Raw genomic sequence first — 25,153 nt, 5'->3', positions numbered from 1 at the left:
CTATGTAAAAATCATGAAATCATTGCAGGTATCTACTTAATAACGGAATTTGCATGAAATTATTTTGTCTGAAAATGAAGAGTGTGGTTACGGCGTGAGAATGTGGGTAAAAATGTTTCAGAAAAGCAGAAAATTCACTGAGTCTCTTGAAACGCACAATATGCCTACCAAGCAGTTTTGTATTATGGATTACTTCCTAGAACCATTAATGGTTCAAAGGTTTGATATAATGGTTCAATTAATTTAACAAGTATTTACTGATAATACACTGTGAAACAGACATCTTGTTGCGTAATAATGCTGAATTATGGATAAGACAAAGTCACTCTTATCATAGCGTGTACATCCTTGTTGAGGAGTTGAAAATAAGTAAACAAAGGGATTAGTAAGGACCATGAAGATCACCAGCACATAGAGTATAGGGACAGTTTAATGGATGAGCAGAGAGTGATTTTTTATAAAGGTGGTCAGGCAAAGGACTTTTTGAAGTGGTAGCATTTAAGCAAAGACCTGAATACAGTGAGAGAACATTCCATACAAGGAGCAGCAAGTGCAAAGGCCCTTACAGTTGTGAAGAAATAGCAAGGAGGGGCTGTGTACAGAATTGCTTTAGCCATTCGAGGTCTCCTGTGTCTCCACACGAATTTCAGCATCATTTTCTCCAGATCTGTGAAGAATGTCTGGCATTTTGATTGGTATCGCATTGAATGTATAAATTGCTTTTGGGAGAATGGACGTTTTGATGATATTGATTCTTCCAATCCATGAGCATGGAAGATTTTTCCATTTTTTGGAATACAGAAAAAGCAGGGTTAAGAGGAAAGTTTATAGCAATAGGTGCCTGCATTAAGACATTGGAAAGGCACCAAATAAATGAGCTTTCAATGCATCTCAAGGATCTAGAAAAACTTCAGCAAACTAGACCCAAAACTAGTAGAAAAAGAGAAATAATTAAAATCAAAGAAGAAATCAACAAGATTGAATCAAAAAAAATTACAAAAAATCAGCAAAACGAGGAGCTGGTTTTTTGAAAAAATAAACAAAATTGACACCCTACTGGCCCAACTAACAAAAAAAAGAAGAGACCCAAATCAATAAAATCAGAGATGAAAAAGGAAACGTAACAACAGACACCACAGAAATAAAAAGAATCATCAGAAATTACTACAAGGAGTTGTATGCCAGCAAACAGGGAAATCTATCAGAAATGGATAGATTCCTGGACACATGCAACCTACCTAAATTGAACCAGGAAGACATATCATTATCATTATTAAGGACTGTGACAAGCAGATCTCAAAATATCAGCCATTCACATTGACATATGACATTTATGAACAAAATATTTCCTTTGTTTATAGACAACAGACTTGCGCAGAGGTAAGGATGTCATCTCAGTAACTGAATGTCAGTATTGGGCCTTAAAACATAATTCTACAGTACACAGAGAAGATCTGAGAAGAATGAATCCAGGCATTGTGCATCCTACATTAAAATCACAATCCTAACGACAACTTTGCCCCTAAAATAACCTTTATAAATGCTCTCTTGACTTCCTTGTTCCTCAAGCTATACACTATCGGGTTCAGCGTGGGAATAATAATAGTGTAGAACACAGATGCTATTTTGTCGATGTCCATGGAGTGGCTGGAGCTGGGCTGTAGGTACATAAAGATGACCGTCCCATAGAAGATGGAGACTGCAGTGAGGTGGGAAGCACAGGTGGAAAAGGCCTTCTGACGTCCTTCAGAGGAGTGCATCTTAAGAATGGTGATAAAAATGAAAATGTATGAAATCAAGATAACCAGGAGGGCAAAAAAGACATTGAAGCTCACAACATAAAGAAGAATCAGTTCACTAACACGCCTATTGGAACAAGAAAGAGCCATAACTGCTGGAAGGTCACAGAAAAAGTGGTGGACCACAATGGATTTACAGAAAGAGAGGCTGAATGTATTCCTAACATGTATGGAAGAATTCAGGAAACTATAGATATAGGAACCTGTGATGAGACGAGCACACACACTTGTTGTCATGGTGGCAGTGTAATGTAGGGGTTTGCATACTGCTACATAGCGGTCATAAGCCATAGACGCCAAAAGGAAATTTTCTACAGTAGCAAAGGCTGCAAAAAAGAACATCTGAACAACACAGGAACCGTAGGAGATGACATTGTTCAGCTCATAAGGAATTCAGCCATGACAGTGGGAGTGACAGCTGAAGAGTAGCAAAAGTCCACCAGAGACAGGTGACCAAGGAAAAAGTACATGGGAGTGTGGAGACGACAGTCCCAGAGAATTAACACAATTATTCCCAGGTTTCCAACCAGAGTGATGGTATAGATTAGGAAGAACATAACAAAGAGGGGAACCTGCAGTATTGGGTCATTGGTTAGTCCTAGAAGGATGAACTGTGCCACTTCTGTCCTGTTCTCCATCAGTGTCGGCTGAATATCCCAAGATGCTCCACAGGAAGAAGATAAAGGGAACAGAGTGACAAAAATTGAATTAAATAGAAATATATAGATAAAATATATATTCTTTCATTGTACCAATCATGTATACTTTAAGATTCTTCAGAAAAAGCAAGCCTTTCGCAACCAAGTTTAGTCCTTAATTATAAACTCGGTTACATGTATTGTTGAGTCTGAAGAAGCTTAATGGAGCATCTACCCAGTGTTTAAATTGTATGAATTTGTAAGCCAAATATTTTCTGCCAATTGGCTTTTCATAAGCATAGTAAAAACTGACACTTAACATTCCACAACTGCCAAATACAATTCTTGAAACTTATAGATTTATTCTGAGTGCTTCTAAAATTATGTTTGATTAGTTATATTAATTAAACTTGTCAAACTCAAGAGACTGAATAACATCCATATTTACATAAATTTTAGTTGCCAGTTATGCTTTGAGTCCATGCCAACTTTTAAACCCATTCTGAGTGATCCCTGTATCTACTAGTATAAATTCAACTTAAGTAAAATTGACTTCTCAATTTACAATTACTCATGGTCTCCTGTGGTTCAAATTTGGTGTTTGTGATTTCATAATGAATTAAGTGAATAATTAGATGGTGACGGTGTTTTCTAGGATGAGGTAAAACAAACAACTACACACATTAGAATAGTTAAATAACACTTCCTTAAATTTTAAAAGGGTGATAAATTAACAGATAGTCCTGAAGTACATCTTAGTCTCTTTCCTGTAATAGCACTCTTGCTAGGCACAGGTACACATATTGACAATGATGTAGTTAAAAGCTGGGATTTCTGATTATGCTGAAGATAGGTTTCACTCTTGAATAGTAGCAGCATATCTTTTTGTAGATGTGATGGGATAACTGAGAAAGTAGGAGCATGTCTAATAAGCAGAGGCAATTCTGGGAGAAGGAATATCATCAGATAGAGCGGATAGAGAGATTGGGTGCTTAAAGGAAATGCGTATTACTGACAGCATTTATTACCTAGGAGTGATTGTTCCTAAACTAATTCTTCTAAGCATCTTATTTCCATGTACAAAATAAACAGGGTAATAAGACCTACTTTGAGATATTATGTGAGAATTAAATTAGGTGAGGCAAAAAATTCTGGGTGTTAAGCACAGTTTGATGAGAGCTGTAACATTCTTAGGATGGGGTGATGGTGTTTTTGTTGGTTTGATAAAGGTAGGAGGTGACATGTTGGAGGTCAGGTGTGGTGTTTTAAAGTCTTTACCTTCTTTAATTTGTCTTTGCTTCTGCACTGACGTATTCTATGCTCTTGGGTATTCTCAGCCTGTTTTCACTTGGAAAATTTCTTCCTTGAAACTCATACTTTATCATGTGTCTAAAAGTCTTGTTTCCTTCTTTCTAATCCTGATACACCTGTTATCCAGCCTCCACCCATCCACCATGATCTCCCCAGCACCTAATTGTTGTTATTCTTTGTGCAGATTTAGCTTTTTTAGCTTCCACTTAAGAGGTAGAACCTGTGATAAATACTTTCCTGTGTCTGGCTTATTCCAGTTAACACAATTACTTACAGTACCATCCATTTTGTTGCAAAAGACAGAATTTCATTGTTTTCTATGACTGAATATTATTCCTTTGTATGTATATATATGTATACACATTTTCTGTTTTAAATTTTATTTATTTACTTTTTAATTGACAGGTAGAATTATAGATAGTGAGAGAGACAGAGAGAAAGGTCTTCCTTCTGTTAGTTCACTCCCCTAATGGCCGCTATGGCTGGCACTACACCGATCCGAAGCCAGGAGCCGGGTGCTTCCTCCCGGTCTCCCATGCGGATGCAGGGACCCAAGCACTTGGGCCGTCCTCTGCTGCCCTCCCGGGCCACAGCAGAGAGCTGGACTGGAAGAGGAGCAACCGGGATTAGTACCTGGCACCCCAATTGGGGTTCCTGCACTGCAGGTGGAGGATTAGCCTAGTGAGCCGTGGCGCCAGCCAACCACATTTTCTCTACCTGTTCATCTGTTGAAGAAGTGAGTTCCTGGTGTTATGCAGCATGGTGGAGTGACTGTAGTTCACAATAACTCCTTATATATCCTTTTTTACTTATATATTTTCTAAGCAAATTGAGAGGAGCTGAAAGGCTCCAATAATAAAGTGATCATAAAGATGGGGGAATGTTAGTTACCCTGATTTGTTACAGAACACATTAAATGAATGTGTTGAAATGTTACAGTTTGTACTTTACAAATATCTATAATTGTTATTAATCAAAATATTTTAAGGATTTTTAAAAGTAAGTGAAGAAGAAAAAAAGTTATTTGGTTTCTTAAATTTATTCTTTCTCCTATTATTGTTATCCAATAGCCAAATTATAGATAGCAAAGTTTTAAAGTCCCTGATTTATGGCCTGTCATTAGCACATTGACACTATTTTCTAAGATGTAAAATATTTTATTTAAATCTACTCTTCTGTAGCAATAATATTTTAAAACTCTATTTGAACTGAGGCCTTTTAAGTGTATCTATCCAATACTAACTACTGTTCTTTATCCAAAGCCTTTAACAACTTCACTTCATGAGCTTGCCCCACGAAGATTCTGTTTGCCAGCCTTAACGCCTGTGACTTCCTGTAGCATGTACTATGTTCTACAACTAATGGTAATTTACTGTATATGGGTGAAATGATCATTTTTCCATTCAGTTATTGTTTACAGCCATGGTCTACATTCTCACTAAACTAGGGTGTTTTTGCTTTTTACTCATTAAACTTATTTGGTGAAGTATTAAGCCTTTTTACTGCAATGTAAATTTAAAATATGTTATTTCAAAAACTAAAAAAAAGAAAGGGAGAAGGAAGGAGAGTGGGAGGAGAGAGGGAAAGAGGGTTGGGGGAGAAAGAGAATAGCATTATGTTCTTAAAATTGTATCTACAAATCATATTGAATCTATTAAAACATTAAAAAATAAAATTTTATTTAAAATTTCATACATATATAAAAGTTGGTAGTAGTGTTATTTTTTTTTTTTTTTGACAGGCAGAGTGGGCAGTGAGAGAGAGAGAGACAGAGAGACAGAGAGAAAGGTCTTCCTTTTGCAGTTGGTTCACCCTCCAATGGCCACCGTGGCCTGCGCGCTGCAGCCAGCTCACCACGCTGATCCGAAGGCAGGAGCCAAGTGCTTCTCCTGGTCTCCCATGGGGTGCCGGGCCCAAGGACTTGGGCCATCCTCCACTGCACTCCCTGGCCACAGCGGAGAGCTGGCCTGGAAGAGGGGCAACCGGGACAGAATCCAGCGCCCCAACCGGGACTAGAACCCCGTGTGCTGGTGCCGCAAGGCAGAGGATTAGCCTATTGAGCTGCAGCGCTGGCCTGGTAGTAGTGTTATTGTAATTTTGTGTATCAGGAAATTGAGGATTTGAGAAGATATGTGATGTTCTAAAATTATGCAGCTAATAGAAAAAAGAGTCAAGATTCAAGAGTTAAGCTCATTTGCAACCCAAGAAACGTCCATGCTATTAAATTTTTATAAATTACAGAAATATTTTCAAAATGTGAATTCTGCTCTATAAATCATATATAAATAAAACAAAAATGAAAGAAGAAATTCTACACTTTTAGCCATATCATTGTCAGCTGTAAATGTATAGTAAAACATGCATTAGATTATGGAGGAAAGTTTCAAACGCAGGTCAGTTCTTATTGATTTGTCATTTAAAGAACGATCATTTCACTGCTCTTGTTCTTTGCTCTTTTTGGGCTCCCCGATGAGATATAAATAAATAGTTAACTTAATTGGATTTTACATCTATTTTTCTGTTCCTATTTCAGGGAGACGAAGCAGGATGCTTCATCAGAGCTGCTAACTGCCCTGTGATGGAAGTTTTCACATAAAGCCCAGACTCACCTCATTATTTTTAGAAAAATTTTCAAAACCTCTATTTTCATTTTTATAATAATTCATAGTAGGTCTCTACTATCTGTCCTATTGCTTTTGCACGACACATTCTCACTGAAAGTATGTGTGGAATATAGAGGCTTACCAGCTTGCTGGAAGAGAAAGAACAGTTAATCTAGAATAGTGGAACCCAAGTCAGAAAATCAGCCATAAATGCCAGGAGAGAAGTTCTCTCTCAGGTAGTATTCTGAAGTTTTCAAGCTCCCTGGAGCAAGGAAAAAGAGAGGGAAGCATATTAACATAAATCAAGTCCTAAAACCATTATTCATTATGTCTATGTTCTTGGAAGAGTCACTTACCTCCTCCTTGTTTGTCAAATATCATATTACCTGTGTCACATAATTCACACATTGTATCTGTAAACAACAGAGAAGTCTACGAGACATCTCACAGAGATTGTTATTTATAAGTCAATGAATGTAATTTCTTTCTTTGGGTATTCACCCTGACCATGATGGAGGGTTCATAGCAAATCTTCAGGTCAGAAGAAAGCCTGTGTGTGCCAACAATGATTATCATCCAGGTGAATGAATGAATAGGTGATGAGCAGTGGCCTGTGCGTGCAGAACAGTCTTTGAAACAATGTCATGCTGAGTCCCAGTGAGCCTTCAGACTCTAATACATGGAGATATGGAGAGAGTTACAGAGACGTGGAAATCTCTGGAGATCTCCCAGTGAGAGGATCTACAGCTCCCCACCCTACTTTCCTAGAAAAGAAGCAATTAAACTTCCCGTGGGGATCAAGCTGGTTACTTTTAATGTACCACACGCTTTTGTATTACTTGCCAGTCACAACTTTTCTAATTAATGTATAACTTACATATAGAAACAGTCAAACTTTTTAGTGTATTTTTCTAGGAATTTTGTCGAATATGTGGTCACATAACCACTACCACAGAAATTCTTCTGAGTTTTTGATGACCTCTTTTCCCACCTGCCAACCTGTTAACAAATAAGATGTTTTTGTTCACATAATTTTTGTGTTTGTTAGAATACACTTAAGTAAAATGTTAGAGCATGAGACATTTGAGACTGGCATCTTACACTTAGTACTTGAGGCCCGTCTCTATTGTTATCTGTGTCAGTGGAATCTTTTTTCATGTAGAGTGGTATTGCATTGAAGGGACATTACAGATTATTTTCCATTCTGCAGTTAAAGATAGTTTGTATTGGGTTTAGTATTGAGTGGTTATAAATGATGCAGATCTAAACATGTGAAGTTTTCTTTGTGAACATAGGTTTTCATGTCATTTAAGTAAACACCTAGGAATCGGATTGATGGTCATATGGTTAGGGTATATTTATTTGGATAAGAAACCCCCAAATTCTTTTCTGAAAAGGCTCCAAAATTTTGACTCTCTCCAGAAATCCACGTGAATTACTTCATGTTTTTTCAGCATTTGATACTTAAATTTTTAATTTTTTTTTCATTTTTGCTTTTTCTCTATGACATCTTCAGAAGCCTCCTTAGCAAATCATTTTTTTTTATTTCTTATTTTCTAGGTTTTTTATTTATTTATTTGACAGGTAGAGTTACAGTGAGAGAGAGACAGAGAGAAAGGTCTTCCCTCCATTGGTTCACTCCCCAAATGGCCGCAACAGCCAGAGCTGTGCCAACCCGAAGCCAGGAGCCAGGAGTTCCCTCCTGGCCTCCCATGCGGGTGCAGGGGCTCAAGCACTTGGGCCATCCTCCACTGCTCTCCCGGGCCAGAGCAGAGAGCTGGACTGGAAGAGGAGCAGCCGGGACTAGAACCAGTGCCCATATGGAATGCTGGTGCCGCAGGCGGAGGATTAAACTAGTGTGCCACGGCATCAGCCCCTTGGCAAATCATTTTTTTGTCAATACTCACCTTTCTTACCATCACAGTTTTGGCCTGAAAGTTAGTTTTTTTTTTAAGCAAAGGAAATAAATCCTTCTTTCATTTGCACAATTACCTCTGAGTCCACACTCCAAAGCCGACTTATCACACCTTTCTCAGTACATGCAAATGTCATGGTTCAACATTTATTCTGGGAACCTAGGTCACTCCAACTCAAATTCTGATAAGGGATTTAGCCTCTTCCAAGTTCAGCTTCTCTTTTATAAAGAGGAAATGATATCTTGTCATCTTCATAAGATTTTCAGGGATTGTCACATTTTATATATATATGTAATATATGAATTAATATATATAAGAATTTCTACTATATATGTCTTCAATGGATTATATATTATCTATCATAAAATTTTATATGATAATAAAAACAAAAATAGTGGAATAGAAATAATCCACCTGCTTTCCCCTATGTGCCTGCCCCATGTCAGCTAAATATGACTTGTAACAGTTCTAGATACTGGCCAGTGGGAAGAATAGTTGTGTTGGTTGAGGCCTATACGCTACTCCACAATTGTCTTCTCACCTACCATGGTAGTCTCCAGGCTTAGTGTTCCAACAGGTGTAGCAACAGATGGTAACTTTACCAGCAGATCTCTCTGAGTGACCAAATAGAGGGAGTTTTCCACTTAGCCAGAAGCCCATGTGATGGACATGTAGTAGCATAATTGAGAAGCAAATCTGTAGGAGGATGAATAATGTCCTCCAATATCATATTCTAATACCTTAGATCTTTAAATATTACCTTTAGGACAACGGCATTGTGGTTGTGATTAAATTAAAGGTGGTGAGATGAGATGTTAATCTGGACTGTATGGCAGGCCCTAAATGCAGCCTCTAGTTCCTTTTATGACAGAAGCAGGAAAAAGATTAGGATGCTCCATGGGTCCATAGAAACACCAAAAAAGCAAACAAAAACCTCAGAATTAATCAGATATGATCTTTGGAAAACAGTCAAAGATTTATAGAAACTAAATTAATGTTGAATCAAGAAAATGGTGACTAATATATTTGAAGAACTAGTGGTCTAAATAACATCTGACCACAAGTAAAGAAACAGACAAAAGATCACACATGACCGCTTCCAAAAAAAGGACTTTTTGAAAATATTTCACAATGTTCATAAATTAACAGACATGGTCACAGCAAGATATGACAAGTGAAAACCTCAAGGAAAGGAGAGAATCTAACTTCTAGAGTTCTCAAACCTCAATATTAAAAATGTCCAGTGGTCAGCAACACCAAAAAATAGATTTACAAAGAACCAAACATATGTCAACTTACAGGAAAAAAAATTAATAGAAATTGGATCAAGAAAGCCTGGACATTTACTTAGAAGGCAAAGATTTTATCAACTGCCTTAAAGATGCTAAAAGATGCTAATAAAATACTGGAAAAGAAACTAAATAAATCTGAGAGATTCATGTTTTCACAAATAGTGAACATAAATAAAAAGATGAAAAAAACCAGTATAGAATATAAAGGCAAAAAACTCAGTAAGAGAGATTACTAAAGGGAATTAATAGAATTTGAATCAGCAAATTTAAAGGTAAGTCAATTAGAGTAACTGTATAAGAAGAAAGGAAAAGTTAATGAAGAAAAATTGAAAACAGACTTGTTGCATGTTATCAAGTGTACCAACATATGTATAATTGTAGTGCCAGAAGGCAAAATGAGATGAAGGAAAGGACATGAAGAATATTGGAAGTATTATGTTAAAAAAATCAAATTTGATAAAAGACGCTAACTTCTCTTTGCAAAAAGAATACAAAACTTAAGGATAAACACAAAGAGATCTCCACACACATTAAAATTCAGCTGTTCAAATTCAAAGAAAGAATTAAAAAAATAAAATTCAAAAAGAAGTAAAATATATAAAGGTATTTATTTGAATAAATATAAAAGTCTTTTGCATTTTTGTTTATAACTGCTTTATTTTTCTTCTTGGTTTTAAAAATTAACAAAATAATAATTATAAATGTATGTTAATGACTACAAAATATATAAAAATTTGTGTTATGGAAACAACAGAAAGTGGGAAGATATAGCTATAAAGGAGTAGAGTTTTGGTTATTCCTGTCAGCCTTTGGACCATAATTGTACCATTGACTCTCCCACATCTTGAGCATGGTGTCCCAAATGGGGGAACTGGACTTCTCACCCTCTATATTCACATGAGAAAAACATTACAATCAATCAATAAATCATATATATAATTAGTTCTGATTTCTGGAGAGTCCTAACTAAGACAGATTTATGGTACCAAGATTGTTTAGAGAAACAGAATCTTAAGGATGATTTTTCAAATTTAGCTCTAGAGTTCCTGGAATTAACCTTCCAGTCTGATTAGACTTAAAAGCACTAGTCAGTTTCTTGTAGGGAACAATGGCACCCCATTGCATGATATGGCAGTAGAGATATGCAAAATATCACCATTGGAATGCTCCTATTATGATATTTATTTAAAAAAAAAAACAAGGATCTAAGTGGTTACTTTGCTATCAATGTATGTATCCTCTGAAAATTTATATGCTGAAGCTTAAGACCAAATGTAATTATATTAAAAGTTGGGACCTATTTTCAGTTTATTTTATAATCATAAGTTTAAACCCCCACTAAGTAAAGAATTAAGCAAATAATAACAAGGAAAAAACACTGTTGCTCAAAAGTCCAGACAAGGGTTGTAAACAATCATCAAATCTCAAAATTGCAATTTCACTCCTATGCATTACATTTTTTGGTCATCTATTAGTTCCCACAGATAAGGAAAACTATATGGTATCTGTCTTTTGGGGACTAACTTATTTAACTAGTTATAATGGTTCCTATAGCATCCAATTTGTTGCAAAAGACAGTATTTTGTTCTTTTTTATGGATGCAAAATATTCCATAGTGTACATATACAACATTTTCTTTATCCAGTAATCAGTTGATGGACATCTAGGTTGATTCCACACTTGAGCTAATGATTTGAGCTGCAATAAACATGGGGATGCAGTTAACTCTTTCATATGTAGGTTTCATTTCCTTTAGGTAAATGACCAGAAGTTGGATGGCTGGATCAAATGGTAAATTTATTTTCAGATTTCTGAGGAATCTCCATACTGTCTTCCATAATGGCTATCCTAGTTCACACTCTACCAACAATGGATTAGGGTACATTTTCCCCCACATTTTAGCAGTATTTATTGTTTTTCAATTTCTGTATGATAGACATTCTAACTGGGGTGAGATGAAAATTCAATTTGGTTTTATTTTACTTTTTATTTATTTTATTTATTTATTTTTTGACAGGCAGAGTGGACAGTGAGAGAGAGAGAGAGACAGAGAGAAAGGTCTTCCTTTGCCGTTGGTTCACCCCTCAATGGCCACTGCGGCCAGCACGCTGTGGCCAGCGCACTGCGCTGATCCGAAGCCAGAAGCCAGGTGCTTCTCCTGGTCTCCCATGTGGGTGCAGGGCCCAAGCACTTGGGCCATCTTCCACTGCACCTCCCGGGCCACAGCAGAGAGTTGGACTGGAAGAGGAGTGACCAGGACAGAATCTGGTGCCCCGACCGGGACTAGAACCCGGTGTGCTGGCGCCACAGGCAGAGGATTAGCCTACTGAGCCGTGGCACCGGCCTCAATTTGGTTTTGATTTGCATTTCCCTGATGGTTAGTGATTCTGAGCATTTTTTCATGTGTCTGTTAGCTATTTTAAATTCCTCTACCGAGAAATGCCTGTTCAAGTCCTTTGAGTTCTTTGCCCAGTTCTTAACAAGATTTTTACTTTTGTTGATAAGTTTCTTGAACTCTTTATAGATTTTGGCTATCAATCTCTTATCAGTTGCAGAGTATGCAAATATTTTCTCCCATTTTGTAGGCTGACATTTTGTTGAGAGTTTCCTTTGCAATGCAGAAGCTTCTTAGCTTGATGTAATCCCATTTGCCTATTTTTGCTTTTTACTGTCTGTACTTCTGGGGTCTTTTCCAAGCAGTTTTGCCTATAACAATGTCTTGCAGAATTTCTCCAATATTCTGCTCTATTAATTTGATGGTATCAGATCCTTGATCCATTTTGAGTTGACTTTTGTATAAGGTGTTCGGTAAGGATTTTATTTCATGCTTTTTCATGTGGAGATCCAATTTTCCCAGTACTATTTGTTGAAGAGACTGTCCTTCCTCTAGTGATTGATTTCAACTCCTTTGTCAAAGACTAGTTGGTTGTAGAAGTGTGTATTGATTTCTGGGCTTTCTATTCTGTTCCACTGGTCTACATGTCTATTTTTGTGCCATAACCAGGCTGTTTTGATGAGAACTATCCTGTAGTATATCTTGAAATCTGGTATTGTGATGCCTCTGGCTTTGTGTTTGTTATTTATGATTGATTTAGATATTGGTGGTGTCTTGTGTTTCCATATGAATTTTAGCATCATTTGTTCTAGGTCTCAGAAGAATGTCATTGGTATTTTGATTGGGACAACATTGAATCTGGAAATTGCTTTGGGTAGTATGGACATTTTAATGATATTAATTCTTCAATTCACAAACATGGAAGATTCTAATGTTTTTTGTCTTTTATTACTTTCTTTAATGTTTTGTAATTTTCGCTATAGAGACTTTTCACTTTCTTGGTCAAATTTATTCTAAGGTATTAAATTTTGTTGGGAATGGTACTGGTTTTCCAAGTTCTTTCTCAGCCATGACATTGTCTGTACATATAAAGGCTATTGATTTTTTGTGTTAATTTTATATCCTTCAACTTTATCAAAATGTCTTAGAAGTTCCAGTAGTCTCTTAGTGGAGTCTTTTGGTTTCTCTATAAAGAATCCTGCAATCTGCAAACAGGGATAATTTGACTTCCTTCTTTCCAACTTGTATCTTGTCTTGCCTAATGGCTCTGGCTAAAACTTTCAGAACTATATTGAGTAGTAATGGTGAAAGTGGGCATCCTAGTCTGGTTCTGGATCTTAGAAGAAATACCTCCAGCTTTACCCCATTCAATATAATGGTGGGTCTGGGTTTGTCATATACTGCCTTGATTGTGTTAAGGAATATTCCTCCTATACCTGATTTACTTAAGGTTTTTAACCATCATAAAAATTAAAAAAAAAGAAGAGATTCCAAGATGGCTGGATAGGGAAAAGATAAGCTGCTTCTGGCATTGGGAAAATAGCAGAAGTGGTGAAGTGCATTCCCAGGGGATAAGCTTGCAGTAGAAATTCTACAGAAGGGAGAAGGACATTGTGGATCAGCATGCAAGGTGTGGATATGCAGCAACAAGCGGGGAAATCGCACATGACCTCCGAAGCCAGGAGCTAGAGTAGATTCCAACTTTAGAGAGGGAGTTCAGAGCAAATTGCAACAGCCCATGTCATTGGTGATGTTGCCTGAGAGCCTTGTGGACCACACTGTCTTTGAATCCAGCCTAGAGCCCTGGGGGTGAGGTTGGGGGGCAGGTAACTGCCTAATACAGTGAAAGAGAGGCATGTTTTTTCTCCCTTTACCCTCTACAGATGCTCTTGGAAACTGGTGGAGAGAAGGCGTAATTTTGACACCAGTAGAGACTGAGGTCAATCTTGTGCACATGTGAAATCAGGGGATTTTACCAGATGGAAAGATCTGTGCTCCCCACTAACATTGAGTCTGACTGGGAGGATTGACAGGGGGCTGGGCAGTGTGAAGTGTCCCCATTCTCTAAACATATCACAGGTTCCAGGGCTCAAACTGCCAAGGTATAGTAGCCATAAGCAGCTGACTCTGAGAGTCTTTGCTCTCTCCTTGGGGGGGGGGGACAGGGAGCAAGACTGAGCGGACTTTTGCACCCTGTGAGAGTGGGAGCTTTGCATGCCCTGTTTGTGGGAACACTATGACTGGAACTGTGTCTCTGAGCAATAAATATACCTCACATCAGAGGCTCAGAATTCCCAGATGGCCAGGGATGGGTCATTCCATAGGGTTCCTTGATCATACTGAGGACTACACAGATCCTTTGTGTAATTCATGCACCATAATCCATGTGGGTTGTGCCCACTGTAGGCTAACCCCAGCCATTGATCATGTTGGAACATAGGAGGTGAAGTTGTGATTACACCAACAGGTGTGATCATATCCTCTCCCTCACTGACAATAGAGGAGATCTACAATGGCCAACTTGGGTGTCACCCTGAATTCTCACCCGATCCTGGAGCACTAGCCAGAGCTCCATGACCACACTCAGCTTATGCCTCTGAGTATTCACTGAAGGAACAAACACTCCACCTAGCCATAGAGGTGTGGCTCAAAAAAATCCATTAGAGGAGAAAACAACAAGTATTTCCACAAATGCCTAAAAATAAACAAATTCAAGAAACAAGAATAAGGAAGAAATGACTCCCCAAAGGAACACAACAACACTTCAATATTAGAATGTGAAGGTGAAGAGACTGATGAAATACCTAAAAAGGAATTCAAACGAGTGATCATAGTATTAACCAGAGACAATGAGAATTAAATTCATGAGCTAAAGAATTCCATACATGACACGGATGAAAAATTTTCCTATGAAGATGAGGTTTTGAAAAGAAATCAGGCTGAAATGTTAGAAATGGTGATTCAATATGTCAAATAAAAAATACAGTGGAAAGCCTTAGCAACAGACTGTGAGGGAGAAGAAATAATATCTGAGCAAGGAGACAAATCTTTGTAAATATCTCAATGAAACCAAAAAAAGAAGAGATTAGAAAAATAAAAAGAATTTTTAAGGTTTATGGGAAGGTAGGCAGGTACACCAGTATGGTTTCATCAAACAATTTATTCCCTAGCATGCCTGTCCCTCCCCCAGTTTCTCTTTGGGTGAGTACTATGGGGTTATAATATTCTTGGCATTTGCTTCAGCTCCATTGGCCACTCCTAATATCCTATTTACCTAAGAATTTTCTGGGTGCATGTAACCTAACTGTTATGCTAGCTAGCTAGTTGTAACTTCCCACACATAGAGCGACTTTGGCAGAGTAATTTGAGTAGAGTTTTTGGAGTGATTTGAGACAAATTGGTTCACATCCAAGAAGTATTGCTGTACTAAGAATAACCAAGAGAGGGAATCAACCTAGGTGTCCATCATAACAGATGAATGGGAAAAATGCAGTGTATATACACAGTAGAAGTTCTGTAGCAAAATAGAGTAGCTATAGTCTACAATACTTTATTGTTATATATTTTAAAATACCTAGAGAAGACTTGGAAGTTTATAAACACATCTAAATGATAATATTTGAGGAGGTGGAAATGCTAATTATCATTTTATTATTACAAATTGAACATACATATCAAATTATCACACTATAGTCCCAAAATAAGTAGAAATATTATGTCATTTAAAATAGATAAAATTTAAAAACACAAAAATAGTCTATTTAAAAATAAAAGTAACTTTTTCTACTACTCAATTAATTATTTAAATTATTTTATCAAAAACTAGCCATAGGGCAGGCGCTGTGGCATAGCAGCTTAAATTGCCACCTGTAGCATCTGCATCACATAAGGGCGCCAGGTCAATTTTCATCTGTTCTATTTCCAATCCAGCTCCCTGATAATGTGCCTGATAAAGCAATGGAAGATGATCCAAGTCACTGGGCCCCTGCACCCATGTGGGGGATCTTGAAGAAGCTCCTGGCTTCAGCCTGGCCCAGCCCTGGCCATTGCGACCATTTGGAGTGTGAACATGCGCATAGAAGTCTCTCTCTCCCTCTTTTCTCTCTCTCTAGCGGGCTCTTCTTCTCTCTCTGTAACTCTGACTTTCAAATAAATAAATAACATTAAAAATATAAAACAAATTATCCATACTCATTTACTCTTGATAAACATCTCACTTCAAATGTCTAGTAACAGGGGCACCACAAATGCCTTGTTCACGGACTTGTCCCCCTACTTAACACACATGCTTGCATTGAAATGTAGTAGAGAAAACAGAAGTGGAGCAGTGATTAAATAAAATGTCATTACTAACATTTGACAAACAAGTTCCAGGAAGTGCAACCATTCCTCTTTGTTTTCCTTTCAGGTATTATATTTCTGAGTGTACCTTTTTTTTAACTACACAAAAGACATCTGAAAATTTGAGGGTATTCCCTCTGAAATTTAAATGCTTATAGACTTTAAATGTAACTCATTGCATGAAGAAGCTCAGAATGTTTCAAACACAATTATTGTATATACTACAATTCTAAAATCCCATTCTTAAGGAAAATTTTGCCTTCTTAACCATTTTCTTGAATGCACTCTTCACTTCCTTGTTCCTCAGAGTGTAGACCACAGGGTTCAGCATGGGGATGACCATAGCATAGAACACAGATGCCATTTTGTCTGTGTCCATGGAGTGACTGGAGCTGGGCTGTAAGTACATGAAGATGACAGTTCCATAGAAGATGGAGACTGCAGTGAGGTGGGAAGCACAGGTGGACAAAGCCTTTTGGTGTCCCTTAGTTGAGCGCATCTTCAAGATTGTGATAAATATGAACATGTAAGATATCAGGATAACCAGAAGAGCACAAAATACATTGAAGCTTGACATAAAAACCAGAATCACTTCACTAATATATTTATCAGAGCAAGAAAGAGCCATGACTGCTGGCACATCACAGAAAAAGTGATGCACCACATTGGATGTACCGAAGGAGAGACTGAATATATCTCCAATGTGGAAAACAGAATTCATGAAACCACAAATGTAGGAGCCTATGGCCAGATGAGCACACACATTTGTTGTCATGGTGGCAGTGTAATGTAGGGGTTTACACACTGCTGCATAGCGGTCAAAGGCCATTGATGCCAAGAGGTAATTTTCCACTGTGGCAAAGGCTACGAAAAAGAACATCTGTGTGGCACAAGCGTTGTAGGAAATGACCTTGTCTCCTATGAGGAGCCCAGTCATCACTTTGGGAGTGACAGCTGAGGAGTATCCAAAATCCACCAGAGACAGGTTACTGAGAAAAAAATACATGGGTGTGTGGAGTTGAGAGTCCAAGAGAATCAACACAATCATTCCTAGGTTCCCAACCACATTGATGAGGTAAATGAGAGTGAAAATGACGAAGAGGGAGACCTGTAGTTCTGGGGCATTGGTTAGTCCCAGCAAAATGAACTGTGTCACTTCTGAACAGTTTTCCATCAATTACATAGGAATCACAAGAGGGCCTGTAGTAATGAGAACTAAAGGAATACAGTGATTAAAAAGGATTTAGTGAAATTGAAATGTATAAATAGCATGAGTATTATGTATTATAAAAATTTATCTTTCAAAATTCTATAGATCTAAAACACACTTACAATAATATTTTATATATCCATTATTAATAGAATTACAATCTGTTGAATCCAAAAGATCCTTATGGATCATCTCACAATTTTTTAATTTTATATGTTTCAATTTTAAAATTTTACAAATTTCTAAACTGATGTGTAGAATGTTTACTGACTTGTCCAAGAGGACTCATCTGGAATAACTAAATTTATTTGCCAATTCAGATTTCCCTAGTTTAGTTAAAGCTTACACTTCTGTGTTACTCACATGCAGGAACCACTTTAGACAATCTTTATGTATATTTATTGACTCCTTATGGCACATAAGGTAAAGTATTATATTCACATTTACATGGGTATTAACTACTAAACAAACCTTTGGATCCAGGAAAGTGGTTCTCAAGTTCGTGGGCTTATTTAATACTGCATTAAACTGAATTTAAGCAATTTACAAATATGCATCATCTTCATTGGTTCAAACTCAGTGTTTGGCATTTCACAGTAAAGTAACCAAAATAAATGCGCAGTAGATATCTTAGACTCACTGGGGCAGTAGGGCATGCACAGCCAGCTGAAATAACTATGAAAGGAAAACATAGCATCTGACATGGGGCTGACCTCAAGCAGGAGCTGCATATTAGCCCTATCATTTATTATCTAGATAACGTTTGTCCCAATACAACCTCTGGACCTCACTTATTCCACCTGAAAGCTGAAAATATTAATAGGAAGTAACTTGATGTATTATCTTAACAATTAAATGAAATAATACATTTTTAAAACTAGGGCTAAAAATGCTAGGTGTTTAGCATGACATGCTGAGAGGCAGAGATAATATTATCAGGAAGAATTCATGGTCCCCGTGGTTGTTTGATAAAGGTAGATGGTGATACACAGGTTTCATGTGTGAGTAAATTTGGGGGCGTTATCACCTTCCTCTTCATTTTGCCTTTTCTTACACACTAGGGTCACTGAGATTTTCTGTGCTCCCCAGTAATTCTCACTCTGTCTTTTCCCCATCCATATAATTGGCTGCTCTGCTATTCTGTATGGGCCATTGTTTTGTTTAATCTTTTCTGCAAAATACATATTTTAGCTTGATTTGAAAGAGTTTCCTCTCCTTAAACTCATTCTTTCATTATTATTATCCCTTGGTTGAAATCAGATAATTAAGGTTAAAAGTGCATACTTTGCGAGTTACCTTTTGCCTGCAGATTTATTTTGGTTAAAAACTTCATATTGTAAAATTATTATTTAAATCAGCTCTTGTGTAGAAACAGAGTTTTAAAATAGGAAGGATATCCATCTACTGCCAACTACTTTCCTTACCATTGTTCTACATTAAAGTTTTTTTTTTTTTTTTTTTTTTTTTTTGACAGGCAGAGTGGACAGTGAGAGAGAGAGACAGAGAGAAAGGTCTTCCTTTGCCGTTGGTTCACCCTCCAATGGCCGCCGCGGCCGGCGCGCTGCGGCCAGCGCACCGCGCTGATCCGATGGCAGGAGCCAGGAGCCAGGTGCTTTTCCTGGTCTCCCATGGGGTGCAGGGCCCAAGCACCTGGGCCATCCTCCACTGCACTCCCGGGCCACAGCAGAGAGCTGGCCTGGAAGAGGGGCAACCGGGACAGAATCCGGCGCCCCGACCGGGACTAGAACCCGGTGTGCCGGCGCCGCTAGGCGGAGGATTAGTCTAGTGAGCCGTGGCGCCGGCCTACATTAAAGTTTATAAGCATTTTATTTGTTAACTTTAACACACATATCCACTTTCAGAATATACTATGTTCTACAAATAATGTTAAAATTTTTCATTTAAATGTTTATAGGTTTGTATTTGTGTGTTCTGTGTGTGGTAGGTATTATTATTTTAATTTTATTATTACTGGAATTAGAAATTTGGTTTTGTGATATTCTGTAGCCTCACAATTAGAATGATGAGTATTCACAATTCAAAATTAAAATCCAGTTCCAACTTAATTTAAATTTCCACCTTGCTACCATGTGTTTACATGCACCAATAATAATAAGCATGCGAATATAGCAAGAAGGTTAAGATGTTCAGACATTGCTATTTCACTTATTTCCCTTTATATGTTTAAGGAGCCTTCAGTTTACACTTTAAATATTTGCTTGTTCTATCTCTAATGGAAGGCTAACTGGGTGAACTAGATGAGCATGCTGAAATTACCAACTACTCATCATAGCATCATCCACCTGTTCTTATTGTCCGTATACTCTAGCAAGACATTTCACAATTGTCAACAAACTCCATACCAATGGAAGTATTGACATTTATACCCCTGCCTCAACATACTATTTTAGAAGAAAACAGCTACTTCTGTGATCAAATTGTGTATGTATAGCCGTCCCCACTGCTTCTGCATGAACTGTACCTTTCTCCAATTGTGTATATGGAATACAGAAGCTTACCTTGCTGCTGGAAAAGAAGTCAATATTGATTAGGCAGCCTGACTTCATGAATTCGGCATGAAAAAAATGCATAAAGGCTGTTAGAGAGGTTCTTTCACAGATACATGTGAACAAGTTGCAAGTTATCTAAGGCAAGCAAAGACGGAAACAAAAACACTAACATGGATCCAGGCACCTGAGTTCAAGTCTTGAGTGCACCATTAATTCTAACGGGGCATTTACTAGGGTCACTTATCTCCTCCTTCATTGTAAAACAACCATAATAAAATTACCTCTCTTGCATCATTCATAGAATTGCATCTGTACAGAGCAAATAATAGGAAATCTGCAAAACATCTCTAAAGGGTTATAATTTTTAAGTCATTCGATATAATATTTATCTTGTGGCCATGGTTGCAAACTCATAGCAAATCCTCAGCTCTGGGAAAGGCCTGGAGGTACTGCCAAGCAACATTCAGAAAAATAAAGGGGAGCAAGATTCATTCTTACTGCTTAAAATGATGTCATGTGTTCTGGTTGGAATTTTTAGAAGCCAATGCAAGGGAACCATGAGGGAATTGTAGGAGTATGGAGTTCTCAGAGGACAACCCACATGAGGGCATCTTTTGTTGTTCCTCATCCCACTTTTCCATGAAAGAACCAATTAAATTGTCTATGGAGACCTAGCTAGATACATCAAATTTATGCACATGATTTTATACTGCTTGTTGTTATATTATCTTCTAATTAATGCAGAATTTAAAAGCAATAATGTCCACACTTTTAGCATATGCTTTCAAGAATTGCCTGATGCTTGTGATTATATAATCACTACCACAATCAAGATATTTATTTTATTTTATTTTTTTTATTTATTTATTTATTTTTGACAGGCAGAGTGGACAGTGAGAGAGAGAGACAGAGAGAAAGGTCTTCCTTTGCCGTTGGTTCACCCTCCAATGGCCGCCGCGGCTGGTGCGCTGCGGCCGGCGCACCGTGCTGATCCGATGGCAGGAGCCAGAAGCCAGGTGCTTTTCCTGGTCTCCCATGGGGTGCAGGGCCCAAGCACCTGGGCCATCCTCCACTGCACTCCCTGGCCACAGCAGAGGGCTGGCCTGGAAGAGGGGCAACCGGGACAGAATCCGGCGCCCCAACCGGGACTAGAACCCGGTGTGCCGGCACCACTAGGCGGAGGATTAGCCTAGTGAGCCGTGGCGCCGGCTAAGATATTTTTTGTTAATCATCTAAACAACACTCCAAGATTCCTTTTAGTCAGCTCCTTTACCCATCCAGTTTCTCTGGAAATGACTAAAATACTTTTGTCCATGTAATTTTATGTTTGCAAGATTTTTTCTAACTGGAATCCTAGCATATATGCGCTTCTTGTCTTACTTTTTAAATTTAATGCATTGGAGATTCATTAATGTTCTCATCCTTATTAGCAGTGGAATCTTTTGTGGAGTACTATTCCATTTATGGACATTCCTATTGTTCATCTACTAATGTTACTAGTGCTCTGAAAATGATCAGGGAGTTGTGGTGGAAAGTAACAGCGGAAAATATTTTCAATGTAAGTGATTAAGAAGGTAGATAAATTAATCAGTTTCTATTTGAGGAAACAGAAACACTGTTCAGGAATAGGAGATTATTTAACGAATCTAATTTTTAAAATCTGGGAGGAGGAGGCCAGCACTGTGGCGAAGAGAGTAAGGCCACCGCCTGCAATTCTGGTATCCCACATGGGCGCTGGTTTGAGAATCCACTGCTCTACTTCCGATCCAGCTTTCTGCTATGGCCTGGGAAAAGAATGGAAGATGCCCAAGTGCTTGCCCCTGTGCCTGCATGGGGACCTGGAGGGAGCTCCTGGCTCTTGGCTTGGGATAGGTCCAGCTCCCGCCATTATGGCCATTTTGGGAGTGAATCAGCAGATGGAAGATCTCTTTCTGCCTCTGCCTCTCTGTAACTCCTCATGGTAGTCATGTTATCCTTGTAGTCTCCTGGGTGACTAGGTTATCATTTTTCTCACACATTCAGTGCATCAGTATACCATATTCTCTACCTTTCAAACACCTTGAAATAATGTAAATAATTTGGAGGCTATGCTATTTCTGTGATGTTAAATATATTAATAATGACTTTGAGGAAAAAGAAAATAAACAGTTTAATGAAGATATAATTTCAGAGATTTATTTAAATTCCAAGAAAAAGATATAGGACATAGAAGGATTACTTGGGATAGCTATTTAAATTGGATAGCCCAGAGTTTTAATAGAATCACTGCAATGTCTAGTAAGAGAGGTCCCATGAAGGAAAAAAAATAAGCTAGAGATAAATATAGCAGTTCAGATTGAAGTAAAAATTGTGTGTTGACTACTGGTTTTCCCTGCAATCTTGCTTTGTTTTTCTTCTAGATCACTGAGATTTCAGGTAAACACATTGTCACTCAGCTAGAGAATAAATTTCAAAATTGGCTTTACAGCAGGCTGTGGCCATGTGACTGAATTCTTGGCAATGAAATGTGTTCAGAAGTAATGTGTGTGGCTACCACTTCACTTGCTAAATTGAAAATTGTTTGCCTTATCTCTGTCCTTTTCCTTTTCTCCAGATAGAACAGTTATGATGAGGAAAGTCTTCAAGACTAAGAGATGGTAGAAAGAGGCACTGTGAAAGGAATCTCCATGTTAGAGTGAGCTACCAAAGCAGTCTAGAGAATTCATTTTCATTGCTACATTAGTTACTGCTATTTGAGAAATAAATTTCTTATTTGTGCCTCTATATTTATCTTTCTTTGTTATAGCAGTTTAGCCTAAGTTACAATTGTGCTAGGCTAATCATGATAGATAACTGATTAACTACATAGATTAAATACTCCTTCTAATTAAAATTATATGCTGAGCCGAGTCTTCATCTTCTCAATGGCTTTCCTGAAACCGTTATTAACCTCTTTATTCCTTAGACTGTAGACAATTGGATTCAACATGGGAATTACTATTGTGTAGAACACAGATGCCATTTGGTCATTGTCCATAGAATGACCAGAACTGGGCTGTAAGTACATGAAGATCACAGTTCCGTAGAATATGGTTACAGCAGTAAGGTGAGAAGCACAGGTGGAGAAGGCTTTCTTCCGCCCTTCTGCAGAATGCATCCTCAAGATGGCAATGAAAATGAACAAATAAGAGGTCAAGATAACTAAAATTGCAAAAAAGACATTGAAAGCTGCTAAGATAAACAGCACAATCTCGTTCATGTAGATATCAGAGCAGGAAAGAGCCAGGATTGGGGGGATGTCACAGAAAAAGTGATGGATCACATTAGAATGGCAGAAGGAAAGACTGAAGGTGAACCCAGTGTGGATGGCAGATTCAACCAAGCCCCAGAGATAGCAGCCTACCACCATCTGAGCACATGCACTGGTCGTCATGGTGGTGGTGTAATGTAAGGGTTTACACACTGCCACATGACGGTCATAGGCCATGACAGCAAGCAGGAAGCAGTCAACACTGGCAAAAGCCACAAAGAAGAACATTTGAGTAACACACCCTACAAAGGACATAACTTTATCCCCTGTGAGAAGTCCAGCCATCACTTTAGGAGTCACAGCTGAAGAGTAAACACAGTCCACCAGAGACAAGTTGCTGAGGAAAAAATACATGGGAGTGTGGAGACGAGAGTCTAGCAGAATCAACACAACCATTCCCAGGTTCCCAATTAGAGTGATGAGATAAATGAAGGTGAATGTTATAAAGAGAGGGACTTGCAGCTCTGGGATGTCAGTCAACCCCAGGAGTCTAAACTCATGCACTTCTGTGCTGTTCACCATGGATTTCATTTTGAAATTTTATTTCACCTGTCAAAACAAAAGAAGAAAATTGGATTAATTACCTACATCTGGGAAAGTATTCTTGTGCCACCCAACAGCATGAACATACCATGATGCCACTGCTATTGCAGGGTTCTCAACAACCCCGAGACTGGCATTTATAACCTCTGTATTTCAACCTGTAAGAATGTGTGATAAACTAGCTAGTTCTAAATACACTCAAATTTTCTAAGTGACCACTCAGTTATCCTTAAAATATTTACTGCTTATTTTAATTTGAATTGAAAGTTTTAACTTCCTCTGAAAACTACTTTTTTAAGATCTATTTATTTTATTTGAAAGGCAAAGCTATATATATAGAGAGAGGGGAAAGACAGAGAGAGAAAGATATCTTCCATCCTGATTTACTCCCTCAAAAGGCCTCAATGGTTGGGGCTGGGCCAGACTAAAGCCAGAAACCAAGAACTCCACTTGGTCTCTCACATGGCTGGCAGAGTTCCAATTACTTGGACCGTATTCCACTGCTTTCCAAGGTACAGCAACGGGAAGCTGAATCCAAGCTGGAGCAGCTAGGACATGAACCAACACTCTTGTGGGATACTGGCGTTGGAGACAGCAGCTTAACCCACTGCATCACAATGCCAGTTCCTGAAAATTAGTCTTTTATTACAGTAATTTCTAATTCAGATAACACTTAGGCTTATGTTAACCCTGGACTTATCATATGCCCGATATTCTGAGAAGCATAAATATTATTTTAATTTTCCCAACTCTCCTATTAGATTATTGCCTGAAAATAATGATATGTCATTGCCTTTCTGGAAGTAAAATACTGTGAGTTATGGGATTATCATTATTGCTCATGTAGTGGTTTTCCATCACAGGTCTAAGAAAGGGTAGTTGCTCTTTCCCTCCTCAGAGAAAACTGTTAGCATTGGTCCTATTTCATTGAAAGAGATTATGAATGACTAATTGAAGAAAAAACTGTGTGTGAATGAAATGGTCATTTTTACATTCACTTATTGTTTTTAGTTGTTATCTATTATCCCAGTAACTAGGGTCTTTTTGTTTCTTACTTGTTAAGCTTCTTATTTGATAAAATATTAAGCCTTTTTACTGTAATGGAAATTTAAAATATGCTATCTCAAAAACTTATTAAAAAATACAGAAACAAAGGTAGAAGGAAGAAGGATGGGAGGGAGGAAGAAACTATCATTATGTTCTTAGAGTTGTATTTACAAATCATGTTGAATCTATTAAAAATTAATTAAAATTAAAAATGAAATAAACAAGAAAGACATGCCAAAAAAGTATAAAAACTCAAAAATAATGACCATTGAAACAAACACTGCATTGTGAAGCCTGTGTCTTGCTTTACCCTCTTGAA

At 37.8% G+C, this 25,153-nt stretch overlaps 2 protein-coding genes and 1 pseudogene across 2 annotated transcripts; all 3 read right to left on the bottom strand.

Annotated features, from left to right (window-relative positions):
• Positions 1-1,496: 1,496 nt before the first annotated feature.
• LOC100343538 (olfactory receptor 5B3-like) lies at positions 1,497-2,437 on the bottom strand (annotated as a pseudogene).
• A 14,027-nt stretch (positions 2,438-16,464) lies between these two features.
• LOC103352009 (olfactory receptor 5B2-like) lies at positions 16,465-17,418 on the bottom strand. Its single transcript, XM_008273266.4, has one exon. The coding sequence runs from the start codon at positions 17,407-17,409 to the stop codon at positions 16,465-16,467; it is 945 nt and encodes a 314-aa protein (XP_008271488.3). The 5' UTR covers positions 17,410-17,418.
• A 4,759-nt stretch (positions 17,419-22,177) lies between these two features.
• Positions 22,178-23,788, bottom strand: LOC100343785 (olfactory receptor 5B2-like). The gene has a single exon (XM_008273269.4). The coding sequence runs from the start codon at positions 23,773-23,775 to the stop codon at positions 22,828-22,830; it is 948 nt and encodes a 315-aa protein (XP_008271491.3). The 5' UTR covers positions 23,776-23,788; the 3' UTR covers positions 22,178-22,827.
• Between the last annotated feature and the right edge of the window lie 1,365 nt (positions 23,789-25,153).

This window comes from Oryctolagus cuniculus, chromosome 1 (genome assembly GCF_051225735.1).
Source record: "Oryctolagus cuniculus isolate XC-2025 breed Fujian yellow rabbit chromosome 1, ASM5122573v1, whole genome shotgun sequence".
NCBI classification, from domain to species: Eukaryota; Metazoa; Chordata; class Mammalia; order Lagomorpha; family Leporidae; genus Oryctolagus; species Oryctolagus cuniculus.
Note: the sequence above shows the minus strand (reverse complement) of the source record. Positions and strands in the feature narration are given on the sequence as shown.